The 14,681-nt window shown below is 34.5% G+C and overlaps 1 protein-coding gene across 3 annotated transcripts; it reads left to right on the top strand.

The window, feature by feature from the left end:
* Window positions 1-1,054: 1,054 nt before the first annotated feature.
* LOC120071351 (K(+) efflux antiporter 4) lies at window positions 1,055-12,649 on the top strand. Of its 3 annotated transcripts, XM_039023577.2 has the most exons (20): window positions 1,055-1,442; window positions 2,008-2,051; window positions 2,400-2,458; window positions 2,612-2,690; window positions 2,800-2,861; window positions 2,987-3,062; window positions 3,653-3,727; window positions 4,102-4,173; window positions 4,254-4,337; window positions 5,786-5,854; window positions 6,812-6,889; window positions 7,130-7,218; window positions 7,477-7,573; window positions 7,644-7,697; window positions 7,959-8,054; window positions 8,924-9,112; window positions 9,206-9,283; window positions 11,113-11,157; window positions 11,976-12,065; window positions 12,147-12,649. In XM_039023577.2, exons 1-20 carry the CDS (start codon window positions 1,199-1,201, stop codon window positions 12,225-12,227), a joined length of 1,761 nt encoding a protein of 586 aa, XP_038879505.1. In that variant the 5' UTR covers window positions 1,055-1,198; the 3' UTR covers window positions 12,228-12,649. The 3 variants fall into 3 exon arrangements, 1 of the variants encoding a protein (XP_038879505.1); XR_005480215.2 differs by lacking the exon at window positions 12,147-12,649 and having other exon boundaries at window positions 1,059-1,442; window positions 9,193-9,283; XR_005480216.2 differs by lacking the exon at window positions 12,147-12,649 and having other exon boundaries at window positions 1,059-1,442; window positions 9,189-9,283.
* Window positions 12,650-14,681: the final 2,032 nt, after the last annotated feature.

Raw genomic sequence — 14,681 nt, 5'->3', positions numbered from 1 at the left:
TGAACTATTTTAAATCTAAATCATATAAATACACATTTGATATTTTTGTAACCTATTTAATATTTGTAAATATCAAACATGATTTAGTTTGTTTCTAAAAATGCATAAACAGTACGTAACAAAAAGTGAGAAAATAAATCCATACTTAAAAATAGTGTTTAATTTTTGTTTAGTTAACCAAATTTGAATTCCATATATATTTTAGAATTTTTTTTTTAACTTTTCAAATGTTTAATTTTTTTTAAAAAAATTAAAATATTTGATAATAACTCAAAATAGCTTTTGGAATACTTTTATCGTGTATTTTAAACCGTTTTTATCAAACAAGCTTAAATAAAAATGATTTTTTTAAAAAGTTTTTTTAATCAATTCAAACATACTCTTGGTTGCTAACCGATTTATATGTCACCAAGTTATATATACTTTAGAAAAAAATAAATTATATATATTTATATACATATATAGACTATATATTTATTTTTGTGTTGGGGTGGTTTTTTGTTTCTATTTATTTCTTTATTTATTTTGCGTTTTATTTCCGCCTTTGGCCTTAAACTGTGAGGTTTATATTTCCTTTCAGCAGTTCGATACTTTTGAAAAAAAAAACTATTTTAGCAGTTCTATATTTTTGGAAAAAAATTATTTTTGTAATGCAAAAACAATAAATATGTATAAGACGATATTTGAACCATCATGAGTGAGTTAGCCTAATAATAAAAACGAGATATAATCTCAATAAATGATTAAGAGGTTAAGGATTTAACGTGACAACTTACCTAGCAATTAATTTTCTTTAATTAAAATGTGTGTAAGCTGATTTGGATATTTATGGATATTAAAAATAAATACATAGGCTATATTTGAAATTAGTCTATAATGATAGAAGGGACCATACTAAGTCACACATCTATTGCGTAACGTGAGTACATCTCGCATTTTCCTCCTCCACCGTCACCAAAGTAGTTACCTCTAATTATAAGGGGCATTTTCGTACTTTCCCTTTTCTTACTGGCTCCCTTGGCCATCACTTAACTGAAAAATAAAAATTATAAATAAACAATAAGGAATAAAAACAACCTTTCTTTCACCCCCCTTCCTCTCCCCTCGTTAACCCACTCGGAGACGGAGGCCACCGCCACCGCCGCCGCCACCGCCACCACGCCGGCCACCGCTTATCCTCTTCGTTGTCATTTCTGCAATGAGGTTACCGTCCTCTGCAATTCTTGTCCTCTTTCTCTTCTTTCACCTTCTCTGCTTCGCTACTTTCCCTTCCCTTTCCATTTCCCTCTTAACCGTCACTAAATCCGAGTTGGTGACCGGCGAGATCAATGCTACTGCCGACTCTAACTCCTCGAGATCCGCCAATGATGACCATAGTTTTGCTAACATAATCGATCGGGCTCTCGAGAGGGAATTTACTGAGAATGAGCAGACTGATGAAGGTTTGTTGATCTGACTTTCACTTCTCCCTTCTTTATTGTTTGTTTGGGTATGTAAGCTCCCTCGTTCGGCTAGGATTTTGGAATTAGTGAAATGCATTTTTGTTTCTTTAATTCATACCGCCTTTTCAATTCTTTGTTTGTTAATGAATACCGAGGTCTGTTTTTCTTCTTTCTTTGATTGTTTCGGTTTCTGGTTAGTTCCTGTTCGTGCTTTTGTTGCGCATTTTTTTTCCCTTTTTATAGCACCTGTTTTTCAGTTCGTTGCTATGTGTTTTCATCTCGAGAGCTGTTTTACGTTAGTGATTTTGTCGGGTATTGGGAGTTTGATGGAGCTCATATTCTGCATGCTACTTTGATGTCCCCTTGGTCTCCAGAAATGTGGAAAATAAGCAGGATTTGAACTGGAAAGAGCTTTTGATGCACTATGGTCTTGAAAAATCATCTAACAATTTAATAAATCCCATTACATTCTCGTAATCTTTTTGGCCAAATAGACTTATTGAGAAAATAACTATAGTATCATTAAATTTCTTAAGAATATCTATATTTTCACTTTCCCTTGCAGTCGCGGATGCTGGCAGCTTCAACAGCAGCGTTGCTGAGAAGCAGGTTAGGTTGACGTTTTATCTTATCACTGCCGGTCTTATCTTTCTACTGACTTTTAATAGAAGAAAAACTAATGATAGAAGCCAGTAGGCAATCCACCTGCTCTTTCTGTCCAATATGTGACCTTTTAGCTCATTCAAAATTCCATTTGAACACGATTAGATTCCTCAGAATTCCAGCCGTCAGATGAAGTTTTCTGATGGGGAATTATCATCCTCTTGCGCCCCTCTCATTTTAGTCAACGAATTATCATGCAGTTGGAATAACAAATATGTTTGCTAATGTACTCCCGATGTTATCTCTTACTGGTCTTTGCTCATGAGCTGAAGTGAATGTGGTTCCATATGTCAGGCAGTTTTGGAAACTGTTGCTCGAGTTAAGTCAAAGAAGAATGAATCAAAAGAGGAGAAGTATGTTCTTCTATTTCATGTGTACAAAGCATATATTTCATTGGTTTGAATTAAACTGTTTATGAAATGAATGCCATAATCGTTGCCAGAAGACATGTTCCAATTTACGAAATTAGACTGTAACAGTACTTTTGCCCTGTTTTTGGACCTTAGATCATTTCAGTTCCATGACGTCTTCCATTTAGACAATGAGAATCGAGCAGAAGACATGCCCACATTAATTGATCGAAAGGTATGCCTAATGCATATACCTGTTACATTTACACTTATCCTTTAAAGCTAACAAATAAATATAATTTTATTCATAGAGTTGATTCATTTTTATTGGATTTTTTTATCAGGACAATGTCTTTATTATATCCAATCCCAAGTCAAAGTATCCAGTGCTCCAATTGGATCTAAGGTTGGGTTTTATGCACAGTCCGCTTAGTCATTGGGTCTTGTCTTTATTCTTGATCCATTATCGTTTTGTATGCATCAATATGATGAAGGCTTACAATCCAATCTTGTGAAATTGTTTATCTGCAGATTGATTTCAGATCTAGTTGTTGTTATTGTTTCTGCAACTTGTGGTGGTATTGCTTTCGCATGTGCAGGACAACCGGTCTGATCATCATCATTCTTCTTCTTCCTCTCTTTCTCTCTCTCTAAAAAGAATGAAAAACCAATGCCATAATGTAGTACCATAGCATTCTTATTGCCTATGCCATGTCTAATGCACAAATGCTTCTTAGAAGAGCCCCTAGGATCAATGCCCAACGTGATATGCAACTTTCTTGAAGAAAGGCACTTGCAACGGAAAGAAAATTTTATTTTATCTTTTAAGCATGTGTATATTGATTTTCACTCCATTGAAGAACATTTTTTTCTAAAGAAATGAATGTGCATTTTGAAAGAGTTATTTTGCTTATTGGGTGCGTTTTCAGTATTTTAAGAATGATTGAATAACTATTTCCCGTTGTTTTCTAAAACTAGTTTTGAAAATATTTGAGTCTGATTTTTTCCCCTTATATACCCATTCTAGTTTTTGAAGTTTATTTCTAATAGGCTAGCCTTTAAACATATGATTTGATTTATAAAAAAAATTGCTTTTCGTTGAGAGGGTGAGCTTCAGGACATTAGCCTTAAAATTCTTTTGAAAGACCTAAAACTTTCTTCTTTCTAAATGGTGCTATGGCATTCTGAATTCTGCAGGTCTTTACTGGATACCTGTTGGCTGGATCTCTCATTGGGCCCGGAGGTTTAAGCTTTGTCAGTGAAATGGTGCAAGTATGTTTCATTTATGTCCATCTCATTCAGTTGACAAATCTATGAATTGCTCTCCCTGATCCTTTTCTGTTGTTACATTCTATTTTATGATAAAGCTAAGAGCTACACTTATTGGCTTTTGGGTACTTGATAAAATTTGTAAAGCGATTATATTTGGTTCGTATACTAACCATAGCATTACGCTGCTGACTCTTTTCTCTCTGTGTTTTCATTTAATAAGTTATGGTGTAATGAATAATTGTCATGAGCATTATTATTGATTCTTATGAGTTATGATACTATCAAGAATTTATGCTTCTGGAATTCCTGGATATTACCCTAATAGATTATATTGCTTCACCAGAAGTTAATCTGTCGCTTGCCTATCCATTCAGGTTGAGACAGTTGCTCAGTTTGGTGTGATCTTCCTTCTTTTTGCATTGGGCTTGGAATTCTCCACTACAAAAGTCAGCCTGATTTTTTTTTCTATAATATCTGGTTTACAAAATATTTAGACTTTGTCAATAATCTCTCTGTTCTTTTCCAGCTTCGTGTAGTTCGAGCAGTGGCTGTTCTTGGAGGATTGCTCCAGATTTTCCTTTTTATGTGCTTGTGTGGAATTACAGCTTCGGTATGTCTTACACTCTGATGAGAATTTATTCCAGCTGTACGGTATTATTTATTTATGCATTTTTTTAAAAAAATTATCTATATCTATCTATCTATCTATGTATATATATTCGTGTATTTATCTGCTGTATGGCCAATATGTTCTCATTTTCAAGGTCAAAATTTGATTGTTACAAAATCGACGAATAAAGAATACAAAAAACGTAAAGTATAAAGAATCAATATACAGATTTACTTGGTTCACTAATAGCAAGACCCCTATATTTGGTCATTCGAAGCACCAAATAATAGATTCAAGGCATTCCAACACTGATTGTGATTCTGATTGTGATTCTTGCATCCAATGCTTTTCAGTATAGGATAAACGATAAAGTCATCATGCCTCGTGGTTTCAAATTCATACAAACATACATACATATGTATGTTTGTATGTATGTATGTATGTGTATGTGTACTTTTTATTTTTATATTAATCTTGTAAATTCATGGTTGTTGGGTGGATCCATTTTGTGGATTTTAGATACATTGATTAGATGTTCTTGGAAATTTCTACTATGAATATGAACAAGTATTTTTCAATGTCCATAAGATCCGTAGGTTGAGAGTATCAATCCTGTATTGCACACACATTTTACATCCACTCTTGTTCCAGCGTGTCTTGAAATATGATGAAGTGCTTTGGACAACACTAGTACCTAATTGCTTCCCGTCCCTGTGCATGTGTGTGTGTCTCTCTCGTTCTCACATATATTTAAATCTATTTCTTCTGCTATCTTTATCTATTACTGTCATTTTCTGAGATGGTTGCTCTTCAGATTTCTAATTATAATCATGCTTTTGCACAATCTTTTCATGGAAACTTAAGTACTTGTGAAATTTTATGTGCTGTATTTCCTCTTTAGTGAGTGACTATATTTCAGCAATTTCAATCTTCGTCACCGAGTTCAAATCCCTGGATAATCCCCTTTTTTCAAAAGGATGAGAGTTCCGATCTCATTCTACGGTCGACATTTCACTCATAGGGCCCAAATTTAAGTTGTTTGATTTGTTGTAAAACCTTCGGTTCTGTTGGTTCTAGGCCCAAGTTAAAAATAAAATAAAAAATCTTCATAGCTTATGTAAGCTCAGTGCAGTTATACTCGAGTCTTTCTACTTGGTAAATCTGGTCAGTGTACAGAAGGAGAGGGTTGAATTGCCCTTTTGTGGCCTTCCTGATGGCAGTTGGTTTAGCTTACCTTACCTACTGTTTCTTTTAATTGGCATTACTGAAACTTTGGTAGATTATACAAAAGCTTGAGTTTACTGCTATGCGTAAATGTATAGTGGTTAATGCTGTATCTGGGATATTCTAGTCTCCTTTTTCTTCTTGCTACATCCATATAAGCGCATTCGTTTATATTGTTAACCTGTCAATGGTTTCTCCTAATGTGAAATTGCTTGCTTTTGCAGCTATGTGGCGGTAAATCTTCAGAGGGGGTATTTGTGGGTGCATTCTTGTCTATGTCTTCGACTGCAGTGGTAATTTCTTGCTAGCGGGATGAAGTCATATTAATGTGGAGTGACTAACGGAGCATTTGGATTATTTTAGTTTTTGAAGATGCTTACAATTAAAAAAAACATTGAGCCAGTTAAAAAGAATATCGAGACGTTATTCTGCAACAGAATATGTTCGTCCATTTTCACTCAACCTCATAACCTAGCAACCTTCCTTTCTAGATAAGAAGACTTTTTTGTCCTTGAACTCTCAAGTTTATTCTATTTGATCCCTTAGCTTTTTAAATGTCCATTTGGTTCTTAAACATTCAAGTTTGTTTTAGTTTGGTCCTTGAAGTTTCAAAATGTCTATTTTAGTCCCAAACCTTTTTAAAAAAATCAATTTGGTCGTTGTTGTGTTACTTTTCTACCTTTCCCTTTGCTTAATGTTCGTATCTTACTTATCTGGGCTGAACTCATACTTCTATTAACATATTAGTACTTATACTTGAAATTATGTCATTAGTTTGATAGAATTAAAATAAAAGAACTCAAATAGTAGGGAGTAGGGGCTAGAATACACATTTTAGAAGTTTAGGGACCAAAATAGGGTTTAAACCATGTTTTAAAAAAAAATTTGTATGATTAAAAATTATATAAAGCCTTCATGCCGTGATGATTCCCAGCAGCAAATGCAAACTTTAAGAAAACTGCTTTTGAAGGCAGGGTGCAGACAGGTAATTGACTTCAGAGGTTTTACTGTTTTCTGAAAACATAAATGGCTTCGTAGTATTTGGCTCATTCTTCTTGCCCTCACTTATTGAGTTTTTGGTCTTGTGTTAAATAATTATTGTCGAGGAACTGAATGTTAGGTAAGTATATATTTATGTATGTATATATTTTGTTTAGAAATAGAATTGAGTGCTCTTTTCTCATCATTAATAAAGCCTTCATGGTTTATCTGTATTAAATTTGGTACTTCCACAATATTATCTGATATAGGTCTTGAAATTTTTAATGGAACGAAATAGCGTCAATGCCATTCATGGTCAGGTGACCATTGGTACTCTTATTCTTCAGGTATACAACTCATTCCTCTTCCAATACTTTATGATATTACTAATTAGTGATGGTTTGGTCGGTTACATGGTATCCAAAATATTTTGCTGCATTAGAAGTTTTAGTCTAGGTGTGCATGCATGTTTATATATATATATATATATATATATATATATATATATATTTATTTATTTATTTTAATAAATACCAATAGCTAACTCATGATGATGATATTTTTTTGGGTTTATTGTGCATCACCAGGATTGTGCTGTTGGCTTGCTGTTTGCACTGCTTCCGATTCTTGGTGGTACTTCTGGCGTTCTTCAAGGAGTTCTGTCCATGACTAAGTCGTAAGAACAGCATATGTGTATGAGAATTTTTATTCATGAGGTTCTTGGTTAAATTAGTCAAGTATCTAGCGTCTTGAAAAATTTCTTTTCCAGCATACTGACACTTAATTCTGAAAACATAGCATAATTGGTGTATGGACTTATCCAGGCTACTCTTTTCATTCAATTTTCTAGTTGTTCGATAGACAACTGGGAAAATTTGCGTTTCGAATGATTCAACTGAAACTAATACTTACCAGCCATTTTCTTTCTTTCCAGGTTGTTGGTCTTGATTACATTTTTGATTATTTTGACAATATTATCTCGTACATGTGTTCCGAGGTTCCTTAAGCTTATGGTTAGCCTGTCATCTCAGGTAAGGGGAACATTTTCTTTGGCTGCTACATCTATTGCTTCATGTTCTGATCAAAATCTTTTCCATGCAGACTAATGAGCTCTATCAATTGGCAGCTGTTGCATTCTGTTTGCTTGTTGCTTGGGTTAGTTCCACTTCCTAATGCTTAATTCTAGAAACAATAATTTGGTAGACATTGATATGGTGAAGAACTTCAGTTTTCTAGTTGTAGATTTTTTCCTCTCTCAGATACATGTTTTCCCCCCCTCTTTTCCTCCCATTAAAGTGAACAAGGTATTATAGACCAAAGTTGTTGGGATTGGGAATGGTCTATCTGTAAAATCTGGCATCTACCAGTACTTTTTTTGGGTACAGTACTGATTCATTTATATAACCACCTATACAGTGCAGTGATAAACTTGGCTTAAGCCTTGAATTGGGTTCCTTCGCTGCGGGCGTGATGATATCAACTACTGATCTTGCTCAGCATACACTTGAACAGGTAAATATGGATTTTTCATGCTTGTTTAAAAGCCTGAATTCTGTTCCCTTTGTAGTTACTACCAAGTACTTGAATTTTTTCGGTGAGTTTTAATTGCATGTTTCTACACTCCAAGAACGCTGTCCTTTACATTATTTCACTTCAATCATAGAAGAGTATGGTGGGTTTTATGCTGGAGAACAGGTGAAACTTTTTGAGCCAATTGGAAACTCTAGTGAGCTTTCTGGTCTAAAATCATGCTCTAACATGTTTTACATGGAAAAAGGTCTAGAAATATTGTGGCTCGATGACTATAGAAATATATGTTTTTTTCTGATAGGAAATGAGAATTTGTACTTTTTGGGGGTTGCACTTCAAGCTTTCTGATAAATCATCGGACTATAGAAATATATGTTATTTTCTGATAGGAAATGAGAATGTATACTTTTTGGGGGTTGCACTTCAAGCTTTCTGATAAATCATCCGTTTCAGATGTAATTAGAACCTGCAGCATAAAACTTGTGATCCTTTGGGGGTTGGGCATCAAGCTTGTAGATAAATCTCACGATCCAGAAGTATAAAATCCTGCAAGAACTTATGATCTAGCTTGGGTTGGGCATCAAGCTCGATGATGAATCTCATTTTCCAGATGCAATGGATTTCTCCCTCCCTCCACCCCTCCCTACATCCCTCCCTCCCTCCCTCCCTCCCTCTCTCTCTCTCTCTCTCTCTCCCTCCCTAGATGCAATGTGTGTGTGTGTCTCTGGGGCTGATAGGGTCTATAGCAAGTACTATACCTATTTATTTAATATTGTCATTTTACTTGCCTGAATCTGTTTCAGCTCACATGGAAATTTTTAATACCTTCTACTCATTGACTTGATCCCTAGGTTGAGCCCATTCGCAACTTCTTTGCCGCTCTTTTTCTTGCCAGCATTGGGATGCTAATTCATGTTCATTTCCTATGGAACCACATTGATATTTTACTTGCGGCTGTAATATTGGTCATCATTATAAAAACTGTAGTGGTTACTACTGTTGTCAAGGGATTTGGATACAACAACAAGACTTCACTTCTGGTGAGATGTGTTCTAAAAAATATGTTTCTTCACAATGAAATGACTTTTTTATTTAGAAAATTGAAAGAGGCCTTAGATAGTTTTATCTTACAGGTTGGGATGTCACTCGCACAAATCGGAGAATTTGCTTTTGTCCTTCTGAGCCGTGCCTCTAATCTTCATCTTGTCGAGGTTGGTGCTTGAATTGTAAGCTTGTTTTTTTATTAAGGTTCATAATTTGTTGGTGTTGATAAGAAATGTCTCCCGTGTTTTTCAAAGCTGAAAAGTGCTCGTCTTTTGGTGCTTAAGGACAAGCAAAAAAGTTCTTGACCCTAAACCCCTTATTTTGTGTGCCTCATCTTTTTAACCAGACCTGCGCCTATCGCATAGGCAGGCGCTCGGGAGGGCTTTTTAAACACTGACTATCTCCAAACTTGAGATAGAAGTTTCTGCTTTGTTTTCCAATAGTCACATTGACTTCTGTTTTACGTGGTATGCTGGCATTGAGAATTACTCTATCTGCTAGTTTTCAAATGTGGATTACTTTTCCATGTTTATGTGCCCAAACAACAAACGTGTGAAAACTCATCTCCTTATATGAGCAAATGAAACAAGTTGCAATTGGTATAAAGGAGGTTTTGTCTTAGAATTTGTCTATACTATTTCTTGGAAGGGGAGGGATGTAACTCAGTGGTGCCGGGTTGTTTCAACTATGGGAATTGGAGCTCCCATATTCCACTCCCCTTGGGGTGCTGCACCGTAGAGGATGGTGGTGGTTCTTTGGGTGGAGAAATGATGTAGAGCATACTTTATCAATTAATCCTATTAGGTTCATAAGTAACCATGTGAGTCTGGTCTGAATAGAGCAGGCTTGGCGAATGGGCTCGTGACCTTGCTCTTAGGCGATGTATAAGAACTGACTCTTTCTTCTAAGAGCTGCAAAATTTTGAGAGTGGATTAATTTATCTGGTACAATGGAATATTATAATAGGCAAAACCTAAGCCTTGTAGTCATTAGTAGCGAAGTCAACTTATTGGTTTTAACTAATAGTAAACACATGGACCTATTAGGTACAGTGTTGGTTCTTTGGGTGGGGAAATGATGTAGAGCATGCTTTATCAATTAATCCTATTAGGTTCATAAGTAACTATGAGAGACTGGTCTGAATAGAGCAGGCTTGGCGAATGGGCTCGTGACCTTGCTCTTAGGCGATGTATAAGAATTGACTTGACTTTCTTCTAAGAACAGCAAATTTTGAGAGTATGGATTAATTTATCTGGTACAATGGAATATTATAATAGGCAAAACCTAAGCATGGTAGTCATTAGTAGCAAAGGCAAGTTATTGGTTTTAACTAGTAGTAAACACATGGACCAGCTAAATGAGTTGGTAAAGCAGAAAACTCGAGTTAAATACGTCATATCACTATTCTCTTCGATCTTTTATAACATGGTAGCTAAACACGTTGAAGTCATATTTTATTCGTTGAGAGAAGTAGAGGGAGGTGAGATCAGACACAGATTTGACTCGTTGGTATATCGTAATTATAAATTGTGGATGATTTACAACATGTTTGCTCAGCAAGTTGGATTTTACAAAAGAGAGATCTCATTAAGATTTATGAGTTTTTTCTTTAATCAAAGTTGATATGTTCTTCATTTATTTTTCATATGGGGGTCCGTTGTTATATTCACCATTATTGCTGAAGTTTTGATTTCAAACATTCCAATATTGGCATTGCAACCTTTGCAAAATTAAGTTTATTTATAGTTTTTAGTTTTACGAATATTGGAATGTTTACGTGATGGAGATGATGACTTCATTGTTGTCTTTTATATGGGTGTGAGTCTTGAATGTGGGTCTTTCTTAGAAGGACACAATAAGTCTTATTTCTCGAAATTTCATTCAATCTCTCATATTGTAAATACCTTGTCTCTTTGTCCATAAAAATTTTTAAATTTTTTGTATTGTTTTCATGTATTTTTTAAATATGATGTTTTTCCTCCTGAAAAATTTTCAGGGAAAATTGTATATACTGCTGCTTGGGACAACTGCACTTAGCCTGGTGAGTTAATTAATATTGCATTTTTTTAGTCCCCAAATACCTAATATCTAAAGTTTTGTCAGTTTTTGTTTTTTTTTTTTCTTTTTTTGTTGCCTATGTATTTTTTCATTTTTCCTTGATGGAAGTTTGTTTATTCATAAAAAAAAAAGAAGAGAAAAAAAAGGGATTGCAATAGGTAACATTTTTGGGGGTAATAATTAAGTGTATAACAACATTTTTAAATAGAAGTGCAAATATAAAAAAATCTATTAGTGATGGACTCTAATGCTAATAGACTCCTATCAGTGATAGACTCTATCGCGATAGACTCCTATCATCGATATAATATATAACTGATAGACTTCTTTAATTTTTTTTCTCAAGGAAAGCAATTGTTTCAATTTTAAAAAAAAAGTCTAATTGATAGTCTGATTCCAAGAGCTGTATCTAAATTTTGCAATATCTGCATATTTTTTTGCATCATGCTATATTTGCTAATATTTTGCTGATTCCTATATTTATATTTGCAACTGTCTCAAAAAAAAAAAAAATAAAAATCTAATTTCTAATGTGTATCCTGCAATATTGATTGAATTTTCCCTATTCTTCTCCCCCTGATCTTTCCCAACTGATATGATAACTCAGATGAAATAGTTCATCGAAGTTTCCATTTAAAAAAAAAAAAATCATCTGTTAGGTTGCAAATCAAATAAGAAGTGTTATTAATGTGGGGTCCTTTTTGAACTATTCCAATGGGACACTGAACTCTTATCACAGAAGTTGTTTTGAAATGATCTAACTTTATTTTAATTTAGCTTGCTAATAAAACTATTGTGTAGGTGACTACGCCATTGCTTTTCAAGCTTATTCCTGCTGTGGTACGTATTGGAGTGTTGTTAAGGTGGTTTTCACCTGATGGTTTGAGTGAGGTAACCTTCAGCCTCTAGTAATTCACCTCGGTTCTTGTTGGATACTGTTGCTATGATAACGTGTATAATTTATCTTACCAGATTGGATTTAAAGGAGATGGCTTTCGAACAGATGGTGCCAAGCGCATTACTTTGGTGGTTCAAGACTCTCATGTTTCATGATATTATGCATACTATAGCAAAGCAAACGGCAGAAGTAACCACATTTCGACCGAAGGGTTTCTTGTGAAATTGGGAACATGTGCAGAAGCGTGAAAGTTTATTAATTAGGCTCTCAGTTTTTTATTGTCCTGAACCTGAAGATGCCAATATTCCACGGGAAATTCTGACCAGGAAAAATCGTATCCAAATAGTTCCATTGGGATGGAGAACCAGAATAGTGTGAATACGGTTCTCAAAATCCCATTCACTAAACTCCAATTTTTGATCCAGGCCGTTATGTTATTATAGGTGGCCTATTCATTGTAAAATAGTTTCCATTCATTCGCGCCATTCATTTCATTATATATGTTCTTTTTACAAATTGAGTCACACAGTTGTTCTATCAACCCGAAAGGTAATGTAGTTCAAAAATTTTTAGTGTATCCAGGCCATTTTCAGTTCATAGACGCCCAGATGACGTACAAGATTTTACTTGTTTTTCATAATTCACGCTGCTTGATTTTCTGTCATACCGACTTGGGGGGCTAGGAGCTGTCTCAATGACTTGCAAGATAATACCTCTGCATTCCCAATCGTTAATGGTTCCAACATCATTGAAATTTATGGCAAAATAGAAAATCGATTCTGCTCCCGCTTCCCAAAAGAAACGACCCAAAAACTGTTTATAGAATCATTCTTCATCTGTATAATGAATCTGATGGATGATTTTTGTTTCTACATAAATGTTTGTTCACTTTTCTTTCCTTTTATATAAGCCCAAGTGTTGCTCCCCATCAGCTCCTTGCTGTGAGTAAGGGGTGTTTGAGATGTTGAATTGATTATTATAGTTCGTGGGTCATTATAGTATGTCTTTGAGATGTAAACAATTTTAATTTGGGTTATAATAGTCTATGTTTGAGGTGCTTGCTATTTTAGTCTGGGTAGGAAATAGTAAATACTATAACAAATAGGAATTTGAAATAGTAATACAGTAGCTAATTGTAGGTTATATAGTTCGAAATACTAACTATTAACATTGGAATACCAAACATCATTCTACCCAGTGAAGTTGGGGTCCAAACACTTACTTAGAGATTTCTCCTTTAGAGAATGGATAGAGTTATGAGCAGGAAGATGTTTGGTAAGTTTAGTAAAGGCTCTTCCTACCAAACTCTAGAGTAAATAGTTGAAATTTTAAATCTGAATAGTATCATTCTTTCATTTCTGAAGTATTTTATGTACTTGAATATAGGGTCTCACCTTTCTCCACCAAACAATGCGTTCTTTTTAAGTTATAGTAAAGAGACCACAGCAAATATTTTGCCATCGTAAGATCATAAAAATGAAATCACTATTGTTGTACAGATACGTAGGCCATATACAATGCCATCTTAAAAGCAGTTGCTTTTAAAGCCAGAAATACCAAATGTGACGAAAAAAGGCTCCACGTCCCTTCTTTTCATTGAAAGATCAACATCAATCAAAAGTGAATGATGTTTCCTAAACATTTGAGGTCCACTGGTCCCTCATCTCGCAGTTTCAAATGCCACAACAAAATTCATTGTTTCCATTGCTAATTCTCCACAGAATGTTGTTCTTTTTCCTGGAAGATAGTATAGTTTATCTTCCCCCATTCTTCTCTCTATCCTTTCATTTTGAGATTAGAAGACTTTTTTTGAAGGCAAACCAAACACAACAAACAACTACTCTCTAATCGCCTCATTACAAATGAGGGGAGAATATTATCTGGAAAAACATCTTTCCAGATCAAAGAACAACCTTGAGAAAATGTCAAAGCTGCAAAAGTATGGGCAGATTTGTTCTCCTCTCTAAAGATGTGACGAAAAATAGAAGTATTAACGGAGTTCCCAACAAAAATATCCTTAATGATGATGCCAATCTTAGAAAGATGAGAAGGCTTGATTGATATACATTTGGTTTGTTCCATTTACAAAAGCATCAAAATCTCTTTCAATCCTCCTAGCTAATTTTCTTTAGGACAGATTCCAATATGAGGATTAAGTCTTGTATTAATAACACCTTGACAGAACATGTCAGACAGAAATAGAAACAAAGAACTTAAGAAATTAAAAAGAGTTTCTACAAGGTTCTGATAGTGATTTTGACGACAAGGACAGCTATATTGTGTAATGCACAACAAGGGAAAGAAGATAAAACTATGCCTATTTGTTTGCTCTCTGCTTACCTTAGAACAAAGGCTTTATCCTCCACACAAAGTTTATGTGATCTGTGTTCGAAATTTTTATTTGCTTGCTGGTTGTCCTAATACTATCCAAACAATAATTTTGACAACTCACTGATGGCTACTGCTGGTAGTAAAGAGGACATCTTTGGTAGGTTGAAAAGTCACTATACTTTAAAAGTGATTATAAATGTTGCAGAAACTTTTTTGTAGTTTCTGTTAGCAAAAAAAAAATAAAAAATAAAAAATAAAACCCTGTACCTGGATCCCAG

Source organism: Benincasa hispida, unplaced genomic scaffold (genome assembly GCF_027475165.1).
Source record: "Benincasa hispida cultivar pf3 unplaced genomic scaffold, pf3_genome.v1.1 HicScf45, whole genome shotgun sequence".
In the NCBI taxonomy this organism is placed as follows: domain Eukaryota; kingdom Viridiplantae; phylum Streptophyta; class Magnoliopsida; order Cucurbitales; family Cucurbitaceae; genus Benincasa; species Benincasa hispida.
Note: the sequence above shows the minus strand (reverse complement) of the source record. Positions and strands in the feature narration are given on the sequence as shown.

Excerpts from the sequence above, each read along its gene's own strand:
- LOC120071351 (XM_039023577.2), top strand. The coding sequence starts at position 1,199 with ATGAGGTTACCGTCCTCTGCAATTCTTGTCCTCTTTCTCTTCTTTCAC. Across the intron at positions 4,338-5,785 it reads TGTGTGGAATTACAGCTTCG|CTATGTGGCGGTAAATCTTC; the intron begins GTATGTCTTACA and ends TTGCTTTTGCAG. Across the intron at positions 7,219-7,476 it reads GTTCTGTCCATGACTAAGTC|GTTGTTGGTCTTGATTACAT; the intron begins GTAAGAACAGCA and ends CTTTCTTTCCAG.